Genomic DNA, 21347 nt, shown 5'->3' on the forward strand with positions numbered 1-21347 from the left:
ATTTCGAGCACTAAACTCCGCACACTGTACGTTATAAACCGCAACTAGAGCAACACAACTACCCACACAAGGTTTAAGACAAGGCTATAAAAGTTAACCTACAATTGATTGCGTGAAGGTCAGACTCTAAAGTAAAAGTTTTTAATTTGAATTTTGGCATCCCTACAAAAAATAGCAGTGCGCCCTCCCAACTCGATGATGTCATCTCTACAAGGTGAGCATCACCATGAGCAGCCATTTTGTTAGCTAGCTTGAGGTTACAGAGGTTAGCCGTGCGTGTGCCGCTGGAGGTATGTTCACTCTGGTCCGAAGGTTTAAATTTCACAGAATAAGATAACTTGTCACTGTTGTTGTTTACGTACAATTCGCGGCTAGTGCTCGTAAACAAGAGGACGACTCGTGTGTTTGTTGACAGTAAACACAGCGCGAAACTGGATGATCATTCATTTTTCCAGCCGTCTTGAGTTTGCTAGCTTATTAGCTAGCTGGCTAACTTGTTTACCGTTAGCGTTAAAGAAAAACGTGCAGCTTTCATGGCCGTCAGCGATTAAATGTTAGAGAGTTGTGGAGTGGGTGTTTCACTCAGTTTGTCTGCGTGTGACTGCGGTTAGAATTACATTTGCTTTACCCGGTTAACAGAAGTAAACTTCGGCCAGGATCGACGCTACAAACTCGCGTGTACCATTCCGGTGTTTACTAATAACTTGAGCTCCATCAGCTGATTCCACTTGGACCAGCGCTCAGCCATCCTGGACACCATGTCGGAGCTGTACATTCGGGTGGCTGAGGATGAAAACGAAGAGCCCATGGAGATCCCCTCGGAGGACGACGGTACTGTTTTGCTATCGTCGGTAGCAGCCCAGTTTCCAGGGGCTTGCGGGCTGCGGTACAGAAACCCAGAGTCCCAGTGCATGAGGGGGGTCCGGCTGGTGGAGGGTGTCCTGCATGCACCCGAGAACGACTGGGGGAACCTGGTTTATGTCGTCAATTACCCCAAAGGTGAGGCAGGCGTTTGTGTATGTCACTTGCAAGTGTGCAACTCTGTCCTTCAGCATACAGTTGCCAGATCTTGTGTGTGTTAGGGCCAACTAAGGAGGTGGAATACAGCAACTCTGCAACAAACCCCAGTTAGTGACAGATAGATAGATAGATAGATAGATAGATAGATAGATAGATAGATAGATAGATAGATAGATAGATAGAGATCTCATTCATCCCCAGGGGCAAATTCAAGGTATCCTGTAGCTCACGTATATTACATGTAAGAAAAATAAAGTGCAAGTTAAGCTGTAGCTGTTTTTGTGTACATTTTTGAGGAAGGTGATGTTTTCTATGTGTATGTGAGGCTCTATCTTATTGGGAACACCTCTTGGTTCAGTGCAGTCCAGTTCAACAGCACAACAAACTGCAGACGCCAAGCAAACCATAAATGCAGGGCTTATTGTATTGCAGGGCTTATCGATTCGATTAAATTCAGTTTTATTTATATATTGCCAGCTGACACCGTGAATCATCTCAAGGCACTGCACATAGTAAGGTTAAGGCTTTACTAGATTGAATTATAGAGAGAAACCCCAACAAATCCAAAGACTCGAGCTAAAAGAAACGCCAACTCCCCTTTAACAGGAAGAAACCAACAGCAGAACCAAGCTCAGAAAGAAAGAATAAAATTCTAAAACACAAACTATGAGAGAGAAGACACAACGTTAGTGACATGATGGGGTGGTTTTTAAATCTATTACTAGAGAGAAATGGAAGAGAGGAGAGGAGAAGTGCTCAGTGCATCATGGGAAGTCTCTCAGTAGCCTGAACCTACACTGGTTACAGATGGTGATATATGTATGTACCAGCGTATTGCTAATTTATGATGTATTAGTTTGAATATAAATGCTAATGCTGTATCCCTCTATTTTTTTTCTTATCATTTTTTGACAAAATGAGTGCAAGCTGGTATGACGGCATATTATTGCCTTTGAATTTGTAATGGTAAACTCATATATAAGAGGGTCCTCATTCTTTTGTGTTGTTATGTAATCAGAGGTTGTACTGATGTAAGACACAATCTGTTTATTCTCCACAGATAACAAAAGGAAGATGGATGAAATAGACGCTGCCTCAGCTGTGAAAATTAAAAGGGGCTTTCAGAAGACATCAGATCTCATTGTCCTCGGGTTACCATGGAAAACAACAGAACAAGACCTGAAAGATTATTTCAGTACCTTCGGGGAGGTCATCATGGTGCAGGTATTGATGTCTCTTGTGCCTTTTGAATGTTTTGATCAGCATTATTTTTGTTAGGATTTGATTGCGGTAAGAATATAGTTTACATTTTGAACAATAGTATGAATCAGTAATAAAGCTTGCTTACTTGTTCCTCTGTTTACTTCAGGTCAAGAGAGATGCAAAAACGGGCAACTCAAAAGGTTTTGGCTTCGTCCGGTTCACTGAGTACGAGACACAAACCAAAGTCATCGCTCAGAGACACATGATTGATGGTCGATGGTGTGACTGTAAACTTCCCAACTCAAAGGTATGTTGGGCATCATTTTTACCTCTTCATTTTACATAGATCCCTTTAGGTCGAGGATCAGTTGATAAGATTTTGAAGTTTATGTGTACTTTACTGAACTCATTGCAAAAAAAAAAATCATCACAACCATGTTGAATCTGACAAACTGCAGCGACCGTTAAGTTTTATGAAGCCCATCCGTTTTTTGTTCTTTTTACCCTTTTTGAGGTTTGATAATCACCAGATAAGAATTTAGAAATTCTATTTTCACATCATACTATCACATAACTTTAATGTAGACTACAAACACTGATTAGATTTTAGGAAACTATAGCTGAATTAGTCCGCAGCATGGCTTGGAATAAAAATAGAAATATTAATGTAGACAATTTAAATTATGGCTGTGTCTCTTTCTTTGTCCTCTCAGGCGTGTCCTGATGAGCCCATGCGGAGCCGTAAAATCTTTGTTGGCCGCTGTACAGAGGACATGACAACCGATGATCTGAGGCAGTACTTCATGCAGTACGGCGAAGTCACTGATGTCTTCATCCCCAAACCTTTCCGGGCATTTGCATTTGTCACATTTGCTGATGACCAGGTGAGTTTAAACATGAATATATGGCATAGTGTCATGATAATAGATAATATAATAACGAGTGAAAAAGACAGACCCAGTTACCATGTAAATGGAGAACAAACTGTGCAACAAATATTACACATTATCAGCATAGAAATTTAGTGTATGAATGGAATGAAGTAAGTAGCAGCTACAGTGCTTCACTAATTTATTACACCACCTGTCATAAAAATGTGTTTAAAACTAGAAACAATATTGTTATTTATTTGACAAATATCAATCTGAAACAACTAAACAGTCTTTTTTCACACATGCTGACCAAAGAACATAGCATTCTGTGTGGCCTGCTTTGGCCTTGATTACAGCTTGTATTCTTGCTGCTATTGTTTCTATGTACTTTTTGACAGTCTCTGTTGTGACTGAATTCCAAATAGTTTCTAGCTGTTCCTACACACTTGCTTTAGATGAAACTGTTGTGTGATCAATCGTTGAATGTGCTACATCCAAAATTGACTAAATAGGATTCATATCCAGACTTTGACTTGTCCAGTCCATCAGTTCTAGGACTCCAGATCCCTTTTTCTTGGTCAGACAGTTTCTGCACAGCTTTGACGTAGCTTGGCCTCATTGCCTTGTTGCTATATGAACAATGGCCAATCAGATTCAGTCCAGAGGGGATTCCATGATGCACTAAGATGTTGCGGTAGACGTTCTTATTCATGATGCTGTCGTTTTTCACTAATTTGCCCATGCCATTTCCACAAATGGAACCCCATACCATAAATGGATCTCCACCATGTTTTGCTGTGAGTTCAGTGCATCTGGCATCAGAATGTTCTGCAGCTTTTCTGTGGACGTGAACACGACGATGCTGACCAAAGAGTTCAGACTTGGACTTGTCTGTCCAGAGTACCTTGTTCCAGTCATCAGCAGTCCAGTGTTTGTGCTCTCTGGCAAATCTTGAGGCATTTCTGGATGTCTATAAGCCTCCATAATGGCTTCTTAGCAGCTGTTCTTCCCTTTAAGCCTTGCTCCATCAGTCGTCTGTTATGGTCATTCTGGAGACTTTCTCAGACTCTAATCTAGAAACATTCATCTCTGCCTGAGGATCAGCAGTGGTCTTCCTTCTGTCTCTAGTACTTAAGACCTTGAGATGTCTGACATCTGCTTCAGTTAACTTTCGTTTCCTGCCTCTTCCTCCGCGCATTTTGTAAGAACCAGTCTCGGTAATTGACTCCAAATCATCCTTGACCACACTGTGAGAACACTTTATGTCTCAGAGACCATCCAGCATCATGAAGGGCTTTAATGGGCACTCAGCTCTCCATGTTTTACCATTTTGAGCAGGAATGAGATTACAAACTGAATTCTCCTTTTTATACCCAAATGTGAGCTCCTGGGCTTCTCTGAGCAGTCACAATATAAGCAAGCACAACATTCAACAACTAAAACTCATTTTTCTGTTTAGGAATGTAAGTAAATAACTATAATTTGACATCTTAATCAAGAAATAATAATTACTATTTTTTCTGTCTTGTAAAACAATAACTTCATCAATTAATTGATAACAATAATAATTATATTTTAGCATTAAAAACATCATTTCAGTTAAAGAGCTTCTACATACTGGTGTATTAACCATTACAGAGACACAAAAAATGATTTTGGTAATTACCAACACTGTTAATTTAGGACAGCTGTGGCATAAACCTTACATTGGATGGTGGTCTAATAAATGTGTTAAGCACTGTATCACATGACATAGTGATATGTATAAATGTTAGGAAGTTAACAGCACAGACAGTGGTGGTAATTCCCTCCTCACTTCTCTCTCAGGTCGCCCAAGCACTGTGTGGAGAGGACTTGATCATCAAGGGTGTCAGCGTACACATCTCCAACGCTGAGCCCAAACACAATAATAGTAGGCAAATGATGGATCGAGGGCGGTTTGGGGCTGGTGGGTTCAGTCAGGGCTATGGCAGTAATCGCGGTGGGCTAGGCAGCGGTAGCGGAGGGGTTAACTTTGGGGCTCTCGGCCTTAACCCAGCAATGGTGGCTGCTGCACAGGCAGCGCTGCAGAGCAGTTGGGGGATGATGGGCATGCTGGCTAACCAGCAGGGCTTGACCACAACGGCAGGCACAGCCACCACGACCCGAGACCAGACCTATAGCTCTGCCAGCACCAGTTACAGCAGCCCCAGCTCGGCTAGCCTCGGCTGGGCTGCAGGCACTAACACTGCCTCCAGCGGTGGTGGCTTCAGCTCCAGTTTTGGCACGTCTATGGAGTCTAAGTCTTCTAGTTGGGGAATGTAGATAGCTTTGAGTTGACCTTTTCTGTTGCTATTAGGCTAATCTGGTAAGTATACCTACGGGGGGGGACGGCTTATATCTTCTGTTTGTATTATTTAAAAAAAACAAAAAAAATTACACTGCCTTTTATTTTGTTAAAGAGAAATTTATACTTGTGTGTGACTGATTGTATAGTCATGCATTGAATGGGTGAGATGTTGTGTTTGTTAGTGGATACTGCCACACTACCTTGTTTCGTTTTTGAGAATATGTTAAACAAAGATGGCTGTGCATGCAAGATAAATTATTTATAACATGCACGAGTATCTTGAGAGCCCCCCACAGCCCCTTGTAAAATGGGCTTTATATAATTATCTGTATGTATGCATTTGATTGTATCTTTTTGTTTGTTTTTGTTTGACTTTTTTTTTGGAAAAGCCTTCATGAAAAATCTCTTCTGCAGTTCATCAACTCTTTCCCAATTTCCCGGGAGGAAGCGCCTCATTGGCAGCAATGTTCGCCAGATCTCAGTATCAATTCCCCTCCTTCCATGTGTAAATGCTTTGTCATCCAAGAACACAGCTTCACTCTGCATCATGTACTGTGTTAGACGGTGGGTGTTGTCTTTTTCCTCTCCCCTTTTTTTTTTTTTTTTGTTTTTTTGTCGGGATATAGAAATCTTGTCTGCTCTTGTCGCTTTTCGAGATCAATGAGTGGGATTGATGTTGGACCGAGTGAGAGTGAGCGAGCGGGAGAGCAAAATGAAAGAAAGCAAGTGTGAGAAGGACTGTTTGTGCAAAGTTTTTTTTTTTTTCTTTTTTAAAGAGACAAATGCCTGCGAGAGTTGAGAAGAACCTGTGGCTTTGTGCGAGTGTGAGAGGAAGAAGCAAGTACGAGTGTGTTCCCAATGGCCATCACAAGGACATTTTATCGCGTCTCGAGATCCCTATGGTCTCTGCTTTCTCTCATCGTTTTCTATCAACCTTAATTCTTTTTAAAAAAAAAAAAAAGTCACCGTGAAATGTCAAGTGCTATGAGTATTTGTATCCTTTGGTAGCTTTTTTTTCTCTTGCTGTCTGATTTGATGTGAATGCTGCGTCTGGCTGTGTGCTTTATTTTTCTCCTTGTTATCACCCTCTCTGTGTGAAAATGTGACTTTGTGCAGGTGAAGTCTGTGTGGGGGATAAAAAAAACAAAAAAAAAACACTGAAAGCGTGTTGAAGTTTGCAAGTGAGCTCAGAGGTTTGACGTGGTGAATGTTTGACAAGTTCCCATTGAAAGTTTGTTTGAAGTGGTTACGAATGCATTTTCTATGTTTTGTGAATCAAAGGGAAGTCTGAAATAAAAATGAATTTGAATAGGTATGATACCCTCTTTGACAGTGACTTCTTCTTGACTTTACATTAATTGAACTGCCAACACTTTAATTTACATGTATAGGGACTTCGGACACGGAAAAGCCCAGGTTTCATCCCAATCCAGTCAGTTGCACAGAAGACGAAGACATTGTTGGGTGAGCCAACCACAGTGGAAACGCTGCACCAACTGCCTTAATCCTCAAAAGGATCTTCTTCACCTCACTAGCGAGGCACCTTGGACCATTGCAACTTGAAATTTAGAGCGAACCGTACTCAAATATACCCAGCTGAGTTATGTTTTCTTTTAAAAACTTGAAACTGTCACAAATAGGACCCACCAGCGGTTCAGGCAGCGAAACGTGTGAAACAAGTCCTGCATTTTTTTTGTTTGTCAGTAAATGCTTTATTCTTCTACCTCCAAACACTCTGATAACCTGAGAAAGCTTTAAACCTGTAGGTCGTTTTGTCATTGTGGGTCCGTATGTCAGGAAGTGTTCCTGTTACTATTTTGTTTGCTTTCACTGTAAAGCGGCTGAAATGTGTGAGCTGACTGATTTTTAAAGGGACTTAACTGATTGAACATGCCAGCAGGAATCCAATTCACCTTGTGTATTGAAGTATTAGTACACTGCGTTGCAAAATAAAAGTTTGGAGTGTTTAATCCTCTGTGGTCTCTCAATGTAGAATAAGTGTAGTTTTATTTGTGTTTTTTTTCTTAAGGGCTCCACCTCTAGCTGTAGTTTTTTACAGCTTTCCTTGCTTTCAGTTCAGTTTAGCGCCTTTTGTGTAATGTTGTGCTGTAGCATCCTGTATTGTGTAGTGTTGTATGCTGGCTGGTTAGTGTGTGTAGTTTCAATGTTCTGCCTGTTGGTGGTGCTGCTGTGCTATTTTTGTAGTCATATTTTATATTTCTTGAACTTTACTCCTCATAACTTGTTTGTTAGGATTGTGGATTCTTTTTCTCTGTATGTGCAATTTGTTTGCACATAGAGAGGAATCCAACTTGATAATTAGTAGATCCTTAATTCAATTAAAAGTAAAAACTATGTCTGCCACAAACTACATTCCTGACTGGTGATCATATGGAAAATACTTTTGGATAGTAATTTTAAAAATGGGTGTAAAAGGCACCTTTCATCTGGTTTCTGAAAGGTTCTTTTTTATGTGCAATAATTCTTAAACCTAAAAAATATATCAGTTACAAAGACTTGCACACTATTTTCTGTAACATTAAATTAAACGCTTAAAGGGCAAGATGTGAAAAATGAAAGAAAACATTTTGGAAAACCTTTGTAGGATATATTAAGAACTACATTGTCAGTTTTATGATTTATAAATCAGTCCTCTAGTGATGCTTCAGAGGTTCAGGGTCATTCATTTCCTGCATAGCCAAAGATAACATAAAGACAACCATGAGTGACAAAAATGTGTTTTATTTAATGTTTAGAGAAATATTTAAGATTTGAAACCAAAGATCCAGATACATTAATGTCTTACAACAAAGGCTGCATTTGTGAATATTGGCTGTGCAGCCATTTGTTTCAGTGATGATGTGGGAAATCTAGGCAGCAGACAGTTTGATCTTAATGAAAACCAATGCGTCCAGGCTTCCTCCCCCTGCCTGATTGTGCGTCATCATACTGTCTGGTGTCTCCTTGCTGCCTGCTTCGCCTGCAAATGACTCGGTGGTCTCATATTCCACCTGCGCTGCCTTCCCTGAGCTCTAATAGCCTCTTGTGCTCCAATGCAAGTACGGCATCAGGCCTCATTACGAACACAAGGCCCTAATTGTAGAGAGTGTTCAGTCAGCGGGGCTCGCTCTGATAATGGAGCCGCCTGTTTATGGTATTTGAAGTGAACGTATGTAGTTAACCGTATGAAAGATGGTGTTTGTGTTGCTTTTGTTCCGACGTGTTCCCCTTCAGGATCAAAGCTCCAGCACGCAGAGTTAAACAAGGAGGCCTTTGAAGTGTCCCAAGATGGCCGAATAGGAGGCAGTGCGGCAGAGCGGTGGCAGCACAGGTGCACCGAGGTGAGGTTTAGTTCGCTGTTTAACAGCAGGTGCAATAAGGGCTGCGACACACTGCTGTCAGGTGCAACATCTCTCACTGCTGGGAGGGAGAAACAGCCCTGTTAACACGTTCATAACAGGAGCTGGTTGTAAAGTCAACAATCCCCTGATGAGACTTCAGCTCATTCACTTTTTATTTGGTTCTTAAAAAATGTTCCAAGACAGCCCAGGCTTATTGAAATCTTAACCTCACCTTCATCAGTGTCAGGTGTTTCCGCAGTTATTGATCTGATACTGATAGACAAAAAATAAAAACATTGTGAAAAATGTAAGTATATTTAAGACTCGTTAAGCATGAAGTGAAATACATCAAGTATTTTTTGTTTTGTTTGTTTTATTTTAATGATTATGGCTTATACAGTCGTCCTCAAATGTATTCCTACCCTCCCATTAAAGAAGTAAAAAAAAAAACAGCTGTCACTGAAATAAGCTGAAATTGACAGAAGTAATCCATCCATCCATCCATTATCTATACACCACTTAATCCTCACTAGGGGGGCTGGAGCCTATCCCAGCTGACTCAGGGTGAAGGCAGGGGACACCCTGGACAGGTCACCAGTCTATCACAGGGCTACACTTAGAGACAGACAACCAAGCACACTCACATTCACACCTACAGACAATTTAGAATCACCAATTAACCACAACATGTTCGTGGACGTTGTGGGAGGAAGCCGGAGAACCCGGAGAGAACCCACGCTGCACGGGGAGAACATGCAAACTCCACACAGAAAGATCCCGGGTGTCCTCACCAGAACGCCAACCGGTGACCTTCTTGCTGCGAGGCACGATGCTAACCACCGACCCACCTTGCAGCCCTAGATCAATGATACACAGTATTTATACTGTTTAAATAGTGATTTACTCCAACTCCAAATGAAATATTCAATTATTTTAGGATACAAAATTTGTGGTTTTTATGAGCTATAAGCCTTAATCATCAAAAGTAAGACCAAAAAGTTTCTAAAAAATTTCACTTTCTTGAATAACTGATGGAAAATAATGAACTTTATCACAATGTTCATATTATTTTACAGCAATATTCTATTCATTCACACTTTCAGAGCATTTGTGCCTGTTTGTGTTGGAGTCATAATAGAGACCAGCAATTCCTTTGAAATAAAGCATTGTCTGATCTTTTTAAGGCTTTTAGGGCGATTTATGCTCCTGTTGGGTAACTAACAGTAGAGAATGACAGGAAGGGCAGTGATATACAACAGTCCCAGCTGGATGTGAATCAGGGTTTTTGTGGTTCATGGTTCTTACTGTAACCAAAACAGAGCCTCAACAAGCAGCAGCTGCTCAAAACTGCTCACTCCAGGTTGTTTCGTAGGTATTTTAAATATCTATTGTACGGCTAAAAGAGGAAGTATGTTTCACTACCTCACAACACCAAAGCAAATATCAGGGAAGGCGAAAAGAAATCTTCAGTAAAACTGCTGCATTTTAGGGTTTTTTGACAAGACACACAAAGTAGACACACAGCGACACCAGCAGACTTTAAATGTGTTGTGGTTAATGTCACCTTGAAGACATTTAGAATGCTGAGTCTCTGATTGTACTCAGCTTGAGGCTGTACTGCTGTATGTAAAGTGTATTTTTCTTCCCACTTTAAATCCTCTGAGCCTCAAAACCTGCTGGCAGCTTAGAAAGGCAAGTTGACCTTTTAAAAAACAACCAGAATTAGAGGATCTATCAGAACCAGGCAATGTAAAAACAAAGCATCATCCGGTTTTCAACCTGCTAACAGTTCTTAACCCTGTTCAGGACTTTCATGTTGCCATACGTAGAAGGTCTTTTGAGGTTTCATTGGACCCCAAGAAAGAATATGTGCAAAATATTTGTTGGTATTTGTCACGATCCAGCCTCTAGGGTCAGCCGGATGTCACAAAAACCAGATGGAATTGGTTCAGGCAAAGTGGTCTATTGTTGAGCAACGTAAATGAGCATAACAGAACGGTGACAATACAAAAGAAACTGGTGGATGTTGCTACAAATCAAAGAACCAAACATAACCTACCGAAGGCTAACAGAGTATTGACGCTAGCAAACTAAACTCTTTAGTCAAACTTTAAATCTAATAGCAACATCCACATGTAACAAAAGAAGCTAAAACAAACTAGTGCCTCAAAACACACAATACGAAACACAAGACTCGAGTAACTTCTTCATGAAGTTGCACAGCTGCTAACGGGAGTCAGTCTTCACTAAGACTCTCATGAAACTCCCACACCGAGTTAGCAGCTGCCAACAGAAGTTACACAAAAGACACAAACCGAGAGGCACCAGGACAGACTGTTCAGACTAAATCCCAGCCAGCCCGCGACTGAAAGGTTGCTGGTTGCTTTTATAGCCAGGTGTGGTGATCACTGGGGTGGAGAAGGAGTGGTGGTGGTCCAATCAGATGTGACCAGAGGCGGGGAGGACTTCAGCTCCAGGTTAATTAGCTGAGATGACTGACAGCTGGTGTCCTGGAGCAGCTCTCAGCCACAGTGGACCTACACAGGTCATCTCCACACACATGGGTCACAAGTCCATATAACAAAACGGCACAAACACCATGGACAGCAACAGTGTTCATTACAGACTTTTATACTATTTTAACTAAATTTTCTGATAAGTAGATGCATTTTTGGTTCCAAATGCATGACAAATGTCCCTTTTTTTCTATTTAAAAAAAATCTTTAAAAGTAAAAAACAATACCTGTCACCTAACCCAAATGGCCTGGAGTCCAAAAGACCCCAAAAGTCCTGAATAGATCAAACTGATCATGTGTTACGTGCCTCTTTATTTGAAAAATAATCCTAATCTATGCTTAAAATTATGCTTTAAAAAAAATCAAACAAAAATTTACTTTATTATTATGTCTCATTTAAAATTTTGACAAAAATAAACCATTTCCATAAAAAAAATTCTGCCCTTCTCAGTGGAACCATGAAGCCATTAGTGACTCAACTGTGACCAACAGTCATGTGACATAAATTCAGGTACTATTGGGCTGAACTGCAGCCTGCAACGGCATCGAGCAGAGAGGAGACGAGGATTCAAACATGTAAGTATTAAACTAACCAAAATATGTAAAGTTACTTTTTTTCCCCAGTATTTGTAACACCTGTTGGCTTTTTATTTTAGCATTCTTTGTAAAATATTAAAAGAAAAATAACTTTTATTTAGCTTTTTATGATTTATGGCATTATTTTCTTAGTATATTTTATTTGGACTGTAGCCTGCATTATGCTGTTTAACTTCATGTTGGTGTCAGTGAACAGTTTGTCGTCATATTAGTGGTTGCATTCATTACTTTAACCGTGGAAAGAATCCTTTATCAGGGTTTTAGGGCCACCTGCAGGACAACAATTGAAAGAACAAGAAAGGATTTGATTCAGTAGACAATTCACTGGGGGGCACATTAACAGTCCACTGAGGTGGTTACATCAATAATATTGTTTCTAAGCGAGCTGTACCAACAACCTGTCACTAATTTGATTTTGATGCATAATGGCATTTAGCTACAAATTAGCAATTAAAATATTAATGTTATAAGACTGGGCGGCCTTGGTGGAGATGTACACTTTCTCTTATGTGAAAATGACATCATTTATGAACTGTAATGTATATGTATTCTATTCAGACATGTATTATTACACACCGAGCGGTGTTGCCTTTAAGGTGTGTATTCTTCTTCTATATCTGGTAACTAGTTGCTTAATTTAGTGCCACACACAAACACATGTCAATCCTGTTTACAGCACCCACACAGTAACGACCATTCAAGCTAATTATAAAGGGATTGAAATCTTTATTTAGCCTAATACAGCACAGTGCAACAGTTCACCTTAATCCAGTGTTAACACTGTGAACCCCGGGCCCAGTGTGACAGGTGACCATTAGCTCGATAGCATCATTGTGCTGCTCCCCCTCTCGTGACTGTCGCTACATCAAAACACACACCTGGGGGGGAAGAGAGTTTACAGCACACACAATCTATGATTCCACTTTTTGATAAATAAAACTGCATCGAATCTCTGAGAGGAGTAAAAAGTTGGATGAGGGTGTTGGTCGGTGGCAAGTGTTCAGTCGTGGTCTTAAAGGTGGAATGTGTCGTCTTCTCTCACAGGTAGCTCCCCCCTCGTCCTTCCGTCTTGTTTGTGTTTTTGGGTCCTCACGCGTTGTAGGACGAAGAGGAGACGTTTCCACCGAGGCCTGTCCAGTTGGTGTGGATGAAGTGACCGGGGTTGGACAGCAGCTCGTATGTGTGAGCTCCAAAGTAATCCCTCTGAGCCTGGAAAACAACACAGGTGTCACTTTCAAATAAGAATCAAACAAATGATTCATTTTAGTAAATCTAACCATTTTTTAACTCGCTGTTTTGTTTAACCAACAGATATTCAGAAGCCTAGCAGTGAGGTCAGCAGCAAAACATCACTGCAAGTGTGCCCTATATTTGACTTATTTCACTTCACCTTGATGCCAGGCAGCTCTTTCCAGCAGAAAACTGATGTGGTTATATTCAAGGTTTTGAAAGCCAGTCCATTGATTGTTCTACTGCTGCCTTGATCGATTAATTCACTTGAGTCATTATGTGACTTCAGACACAATAACAGACTAGCTGTTCCTCTGTTCTGTGAGGTGAGATTACTGCTTTAGGAGACTCTGACGACAGCGGTACAACGGCCTCTGTTCCCCGTCAGTAAAGGCTGTCTGATGGCAAGTGGTTGAAATATTTTGAATAAAGGGTACACTTCAACCAATACTGATTTATTTTTCTTTTTTAGGTGGCTAAAATACATTTTTGTCTGCTTTTTCCAAACAGTGGTGAAGCCGACTGTCATATGCTACTTTAAAGAAACTGTACTGTACGTTTAACAAAAGTATTGTTTGGAATCTGCTTGATTAACAATTAAAATTAGCAAATTATTTCAGCTTCATATTCTATAAAGACCCAAAACACGAGTCCAAGGGCAGATGAGTAGTTACAACCACTCACTTGACACCGTCAGGATCTTAAAGCCTCTTGATCCCAACGCAGCGCACACAGCTACATGTGATCTTTTTAATCCGATACCTTTCAGCGCTTGGCCATATGCTCGGCGGTTGTCTTACCTGGAGGAGGTTGGCAGGCAGCTTGTCGTGTCTGTAGCCGTCGTAGAAGGACAGAGCGGTGGTGAAGCAGGGCATGGGGATGCCGTGCTGGACTCCGGTGCTCACTGTTCTGCGCCACGACGCCTGAAACAAGAGAGTAAACTGAGTAACAGCTTTATGAAGTTTAAGTATAATTCGGTGTGAATGTGGTCATTAATGGTCATGGTGTCTTTTTATATCGCATCCAGAGGGCTGCACAGTTTGTAGTCACCAAGACCCAACTGGAGCTGATTCAGTCTTGTTCTGTGGTTGCAGGTGTCACATCTGTGGGCCTATATGTCAACTATACGTCTACCTGGTGAATCCAAGTCATCTGCTGTGTTTACATCACTGTAGAGAAGTCAGCCCAGCCCCTCCTGCCACCCCCCTCATCCCCACTCTCACCCCACTCTCTTTTTTTGGGGGGGGGGGGTTTGTTCCCACCATAGTTGACCGGTTGCTCACAGGGAATCCAAAGGCAGCTTTAGATTGCTGGGTTCTCTGTTCTTTGTTTAAAATTCATAAGGCCTTCACCTTACTCTGTGAGATGCTATGAGGTGACATATATTATATGAATTGGTTCTATATAAATAAAACTGAACTGAAAGTTGGAATTGTAAAGAGAAAAATGACACGTTGCTGCTTTTCAACTGTAGCTGCTCGATAGCTGGTGGGTCATCATGCTGTTTTCTCTACTTGGGTCTGCTTGGGTTCCATCAAGCCTGACAGTTTGGATTACATGGGAAAAAAAAGCTCCTGTATCCTTTCCTCAACAATACCATGTAGAGAAAAGTCCCCAGACTTTAGTTTGAAGACGACCTGCCAGGAAACAGCATCTCAGATTCCAAACAACTGTTGCTTCACTGCTTTTGTTTTCAACAAAGAGGAAATAACTTGTTTTGTGTCTTTGCCAATGTGTGTCTTGCAGGTTGCTGTTTGGCCACTTCCTCCTTCCTCATACCTGACAGTCTTGCACAGCGTCTCTAAAGAAATTGTCCAGCAGCAAGTTCTGCAGCTCGCCGTCCCTGTCAAAAGCCTCTTTGATTTTACCCAGGAACACACTGGTGAGGAGAGAGAGAGTAGTGTTAGCAAACTGGGTGTTGTATTTGATTTAGGTTATGCAACATCTTGACCAGATTACAGAAAGCAGACCAGTGTCACAATCATAATTTCCTCATTCGTCTCTCGATCTGAGTCCATATGAAGGGTCATTTTTTTCCCCATGCAGGTTTTTCACTCCAGGATTACAACACAGGCCAGTGACAATAAGATTTAATGACTTCTTTTATGGCCCGGCATTGAAGTGTTTTTTTCCAGACTTAAGGAAGACATCCTTCTTGATCTAAAGTCCCCAACAACAAAAACTTCTCCATTTTATTGATGCTTGCTCAAGAAGTTACAGTCTCACCACATTTTTCACCATCAGGGTTAAAGAACTTTGCACAAGGCAGCAGTGAAGCAAACTTGTGATATGAGGACACATGAGGTTAAACGTTACCTTCGGATGATGCAGCCTCCTCTCCACATCAGTGCGATCGCGCCATAGTTGAGCGTCCAGCCGAACTCTTTGGCCGCCTGTCGCAGCAGCATGAAGCCCTGAGCGTAGGAAATGATCTTGGAGGCATAGAGGGCCTGGAGAAATGAAAACGGATCTGTTTACACTGATATAATTCTATAATGTGAAATAAATGTAGGTGACGGAGCAATAAAAGGTTCATTTATATTTATAAATGAAGAGAAGGAGCTAAAAGTTGTTCCTGAGATCGTTTGCAGATGTTGGTGTTGGTAGTTGTAATCACCTCTGCACCATCTAATACTTTGGGATAACTCAAATTTCAAATAAAGTTTGGAATATTTAACATCTATGTTTTAAAAATGTTGAAGCATTTTTTTTAAAAATGCGGCTGCAAGTTCATACTAATTTCCAGTATCTAAAGTTTGTGTACATACTGACTAGTCTTGTTTGTGTAAAAAAACAAAAAAAACAACTAACAAACAAACAAAAAAAACCCTGTTTTACATTTAACATCAGCAAACTAAACCGACTGGTTGTCATAACAGGGATTGTCATGAGTAAACGGGATGTGTGGGATATGTTACCGGCAGAGTACATAAATTAAACAAATATTAAAACCTCTGTGACAAAATATACGTAGTAAATCCTCTGTGAAAGCAAAGTGCATCACAGTTACTAGGTAAATGTAAAACAAAGGACATTTATTGTATTGGTGTATTGGAGGCTGCAAGGTGGCTCGATGGTTAGCATCGTTGCCTCGCAGCAAGAAGGTTTGCATCCCGGTAAGGACACCTGGGATCTTTCTGCATGAAGTTTGCATGTTCTCCCCGTGCAGTGTGGGTTCTCTCTGGGTTCTCTGGTTTCCTCCCACACAGTCCAAAAACATGTTGAGGTTAATTGGTGATTCTAAATTGTCCGTAGATGTGAATGTGAGTGTGCTTGGTTGTCTGTCTCTAAGTGTAGCCCTGTGATGGACTGGTGACCTGTCCAGGGCGGTCCCTTCACCCTGAGTCAGCTGGGATAGACTCCAGACCCCTGCGACCCTAGTGAGGCTTAAGCGGTGTATAGATAATGGATGGATGGTCTGTATTGGTTTACAGTCATGGTCCCTTTTCAAATCGTGTCTCGAGGAGCTGTATTTGTATCTACAGTCACACTAACAGATTTTAATTTGAAAATGATTACCATTTCAGAAATAATCTTTGTCTATACCAACATGAGCCACATCACATCCCTGTTTACATACACTGGGCACGTGCTGGTGTAAAAACATTCTATAGAGGAGAAGAACTGATTTTTTATTGACGATGAGGCAGAGCTGCTAATGAAAGTAAGTAGCGCAGCCTTATGATTCTGTTGTCTTCCAGAAAAAGGGAATGCACTGAGGTGTGATGAATCAGCAAAGTGCACATGCTGCTAATAAGAGCGAGCGAGGGTACCTGCATCACTTCATTTCAGAAATCATAGTTCCTGGCTATCCAGATAACACAATCCTGGAGTTTTCAAGCTAAGCTAATCTAAGGTCTAAAAACACTGTAGTAATGTAAAAAAAAATGTATTTGTGTGGAAACAAATTAAATAGTGGGCTCTTCACTTATTATTTCTATGTTAAAAATCTATTTGTTCATTTGCGGTTTATGCAGGTAGTCGTCTCTGCGTTTAGACATTGGAGTGATTTCTGACTCATTCATCATGGTTGTGTGAAGGCTGCATAGGAGGTCACAAGTCTGAGGCCTTCAATAAGACTTACTGCTTTTTTTACTTTGGAAGGTTTGACTTATCATCTCCTATATGTTGTAGAAAACTGATAACAGGGTTAAGCTCACAAACTATGTACATACTATATAATATAAAGGAATTCCTGACTGTTTGTTCACTATGAAAGCTGTGACATTTGTGCTTCTCCCTTGAGAATCTGGATGAACTGTTATTCTCTATATTGTATACAACGATCCAGCAAAGTGTGTTTTTTAGGTCCAACAATTATAGCTATTTTCCACAACAGCAGCCAAACAAATATTTACCATAATTTAGTCCCTCAATGTCTCCTCTCATGAGATGTTTGGGCTTTTAGGCTTTCCTACATACTCAGTATATACATGTGTGTTGTACCTTTCTAATGTCCTCCAGGAAGGCAGCCTTGTCGCCGCTGAATTTGACCCCCTGTGGGCCCGAGAGGCTGCGGCTGGCCTCCACTCGCTCATCCTTCAGAGAGGACAGGCATCTGGCAAAGACAGCCTCCCCTGAGACACAGACAGCGAAGGCGGGAGGAAACAGAAGAGCAGAGACGGACAGAGTTAGCTCTCTGCACACAACAGAGAAAACCCAAGAGCCAGACAGAAATCTAAACAGGGATGATTCAGCTTCACTGCAGCGCCTCACAACAAGTTACTACATAGGATTTGTAAAACAATGCCGACAACAGCATGCTATCATTAAGACGATATCCAAGGATCAGCATGACTCAGCAGGTGTGTCGGCTCCACGTTAGAAAAACAAACTCAGGGCTTGCCAGATTAAAAATGGTCAGTCAGTTTTCACTGTACCAAGATGTGAGGGGAAGAAAAAAAACCTGTTGGGTCAGCATGACTTGCCAAAATCTGCACTGCTAGGTGATGCAATGATTTGAGAGGAACTGTATAGTGAGCTGTCCTGGCCAGGCATGTTTTCCTCGCTGGATCAGAAATCCACCCATTGTGCTGCTCCACGCTGACTGGCTCACACAATGAAGCCTTTTGTGCTGCACCCATCTCTATCACAAGAGGATCTGCAGCAACGACAGCGACTGAGCAAACTATTTGAAAATAGTCTTGATAATAGTTGCAAGAAGACGAGTCAGTTTGTGCCACAAATTAGCTCCATTAAACTTTCTATGCGTCTTTAATTTTAGACAACCGCTCCACTGACGTACTGTGACATCTGTGTGAATATGAATCTCGCTTCTTTACGCGGTTGTTTATGAAACAGTCACGGCAAAGGCCAAAGCCAAATCCCCCTTATGTCACTTGAGACGAGCCGGCCATTAGAAAAGCCTTCAATCTTCTTACAGACAGCCACATATTGATCACGTACTCTACAAGAGGCTCACTGGCCACGCTGCCTCTGAACCAGCTGACAACACTAAACACTAGTCCAACAAATCTGACCCCTCTGCTCTTTAATGTGTTGACACAGTGTTGAAATCTCAACAGGTGTGATGTAACGGCTTTTTGCCAAGTTATCACGGCGTTTACTGAAAGCAGCCGACACTGGAGGAAAGAGAGAAGGAAACGAGATACTTGCTTGTCTACGAAAGACGTCTTTTCTTCCTCTTACCGATCAGAGTGACAGGTGTGCCGTACTCCAGGGCTGAAATGGCCGTCCACTTCCCTGTTCCCTTCTGTCCGGCGCTGTCTCGGATCTTGGGCAGCAGATGTGTTCCATCAGAGTCCTTGTACTTGAGGATGTTGGCTGTGATCTCAATCAGGAAGGAGTCCAGCTCTGTTTTGTTCCAGCTGTCAAAAGCCTGTGTTCAAAGAATACAAAGCGATGAAGATGGTGGGGTTTTTTTCACAACACAGAAAAATACTTGCTCACAGAGGTACAACAAGCTCACCTTTGCCATCTCATCATGGTCCATACCCAGAACATCCTTCATCAGGTGATAGGCCTCACAGATCAGCTGCATGTCTCCGTACTCGATACCGTTATGGACCATTTTCACAAAATGACCCGCGCCCTCGTCTCCAACCTGCCAGAGCAGCGCACAGTATTTGTCAGGCGGCATCTCATGATATTAGCTACTACGTGTTCAATGATTTGCAGTAAGGATCCACTCCACTCACCCAGTCACAGCAAGGCTCTCCTGTTCCCACCTTGGCAGCGATGCTCTGGAAGATGTCTTTTATGTGTGGCCTTAAAGACAACACCAAGCGTTATCAATCATTAAATGGCTCGTGCAAATGGAGTTTGGTAGCTTTTACACATCCTAAGTCTAACATACATCCAAAATTATCAGTCGTAAGTGTGTTTGATGTGAAGCAGCACAGTTTGTCTGAACCTACCAGGCCTCTTTATGTCCACCCGGCATCAGTGAGGGTCCATAACGTGCACCCTCCTCTCCACCACTGACTCCGCTGCCAACAAACAGCAAGCCCTTCTCTTTCAGACTCTTACACCGCCGCTAAAAGACACAGAGGAAAGAACAGAAAGCACTATGAGGATTTGCTCGATGAAGAATAAAGAGCTCCTGCTAAACAGGAATTTTTATCCACTTACTGTTGTGTCTCTGTATTCAGAGTTGCCCCCATCGATGATGATATCTCCGGCTTCCAGGAGGGGAACCTGAGAGTAAAAACAAATGCAGAACAAAACCAATAAATCCAACTAGAAAGCACGCAGTTTTCCACGATCGATTTGAACACGGATCAGAGTAAACTACCCACCAGTTTGTCGATAAAGTCATCGACAGCCTGTCCAGCCTTGACCAGCAGGATGATCCTCCTGGGCTTCTTCAGCTTGGCCACCATGTCCTCCAGGGACTCGGCTCCGATCACTTTGGAGCCCTTGGCCTCGTTCTTCAGGAAGTCGTGCACCTTGGACACGGTGCGGTTGTAGGCGCAGACCTGTGGGAGCGATGTTGTGATGAGCGAGTGCAACAAATCAAATTTTACCAGGAGTTGTGGAAATGAACACAGAGGTCTTACCACGAAGCCGTGGTCGTTCATGTTCATGATGAGGTTCTGGCCCATGACAGCCAGACCGATGAGTGCGATGTCTGCTCTGTGAAAACAGCAATAATCACATTAAGTGTAATGAGCATCTGGATGGATACAAACAGGAAATCCTGCTGCATCCTCTTGTTTTGATCCCATATGTTTTTATGAACAGCAAAATGAAATTTCACTTTGCAGCTCCCTGTCATATCCCAGAATCCATAGCGACCACTCTGCTGGTTTTCCCGTCCAGTTTTCACCTTAAATTTGATTTCTACTACACACTGAAGCTGCTCGGCTGAATAACAAGCCCACAGCTCCGTTCGTCTCCCCGTTAAAGAAGATTACTGCCAGTAAAAGACATAAACTCTGTGACGGTTTAACCCCGAGCATCAGCTACAAGCCTTTCACCTACCCGGTTGTTTAAATAAGTAAAAACTCGTTAGAGAACTTACTCAGCCATTGTGTTCTGCGGGTAAAGTAACTGTTCAGGTAACAGGGTCCAAATGACAGTGGAGCTCACACGCCAGTCCTTCCCTTCGGAGTTCTTCCTCACTCGCTTTTTACTTCCTCGTTCTCATCTCAACTTGACGGAGCAGATTACTACGCCCACGTACAGTTTCCACCAATCACAGGCCGTCCGTCGCACTGGAGACACAACGGTCGCGATTTGTGATTGGTCCAAAATCCTGAGCAGAGGTATCGGCTCTCCTATTGGCTTTTCCACCCGTCATTCATCTACGTCAGCGCACACCCACAAGAAGACATGGCGCATGTGGGAGGACACATTTCAGTAGTTACAAAATACTTTTAGTTACAAAATACTGCTGCTTTGTACGTCTACTGCTGAATAGTTTGATTAGAAATATTGTACTTAACTACATTTAGGTGTCAGATATACTTAGTGGGGACTTCTCAGGTGAATAGTAATGCCATTAATAATAATGCATTGCACAAGATTTCACCAACTTTTTGGTTTGAATATTATAGAGGTAAAAAAAAAAATCAGTTTATCAGCTAATCTACTTAACTAAAATAATGGAAAATAACCATCTCATAAAAATACAGCATTTAAAAAAATATAAATAAAACATAATTTCTGGCCTTAGTTTTACATAAGAGCATTTGTATATTTTGCTTCTTATTGAAGTTTATTTACACATAATAATAATAACAATAATAATAATAATAATAATAATAATAATAATAAA

The 21347-nt window shown here is 41.6% G+C and overlaps 2 protein-coding genes across 4 annotated transcripts; one reads left to right on the forward strand and one right to left on the reverse strand.

The window, feature by feature from the left end:
* The first annotated feature begins 240 nt into the window (after positions 1–240).
* Positions 241–7399, forward strand: tardbpa (TAR DNA binding protein a). Of its 3 annotated transcripts, XR_520225.1 has the most exons (7): positions 241–999; positions 2081–2244; positions 2390–2530; positions 2937–3107; positions 4923–5007; positions 5839–5988; positions 6816–7399. XR_520225.1 is itself a non-coding variant. In XM_008282580.1 (6 exons), exons 1-6 carry the CDS (start codon positions 759–761, stop codon positions 5931–5933), a joined length of 897 nt encoding a protein of 298 aa, XP_008280802.1. In that variant the 5' UTR covers positions 241–758; the 3' UTR covers positions 5934–7394. The 3 variants fall into 3 exon arrangements, 2 of the variants coding, with proteins under 2 accessions (XP_008280802.1, XP_008280801.1); XM_008282580.1 differs by having other exon boundaries at positions 5839–7394; XM_008282579.1 differs by lacking the exons at positions 5839–5988; positions 6816–7399 and having other exon boundaries at positions 4923–5500.
* A 5182-nt stretch (positions 7400–12581) lies between these two features.
* On the reverse strand, positions 12582–20695 carry pgd (phosphogluconate dehydrogenase). Its single transcript, XM_008282586.1, has 13 exons — positions 20592–20695; positions 20128–20203; positions 19867–20046; positions 19700–19765; positions 19486–19604; positions 19267–19336; positions 19038–19172; positions 18758–18947; positions 17555–17685; positions 15425–15558; positions 14888–14987; positions 13909–14031; positions 12582–13087 (listed from the first exon to the last, which is right to left on the reverse strand). The coding sequence occupies exons 1-13, from the start codon at positions 20597–20599 to the stop codon at positions 12968–12970; spliced, it is 1452 nt and encodes a 483-aa protein (XP_008280808.1). The 5' UTR covers positions 20600–20695; the 3' UTR covers positions 12582–12967.
* Positions 20696–21347: the final 652 nt, after the last annotated feature.

The sequence above is a fragment of the Stegastes partitus genome, unplaced genomic scaffold, assembly GCF_000690725.1.
Source record: "Stegastes partitus isolate 25-593 unplaced genomic scaffold, Stegastes_partitus-1.0.2 Scaffold278, whole genome shotgun sequence".
Classification (NCBI taxonomy): Eukaryota; Metazoa; Chordata; class Actinopteri; family Pomacentridae; genus Stegastes; species Stegastes partitus.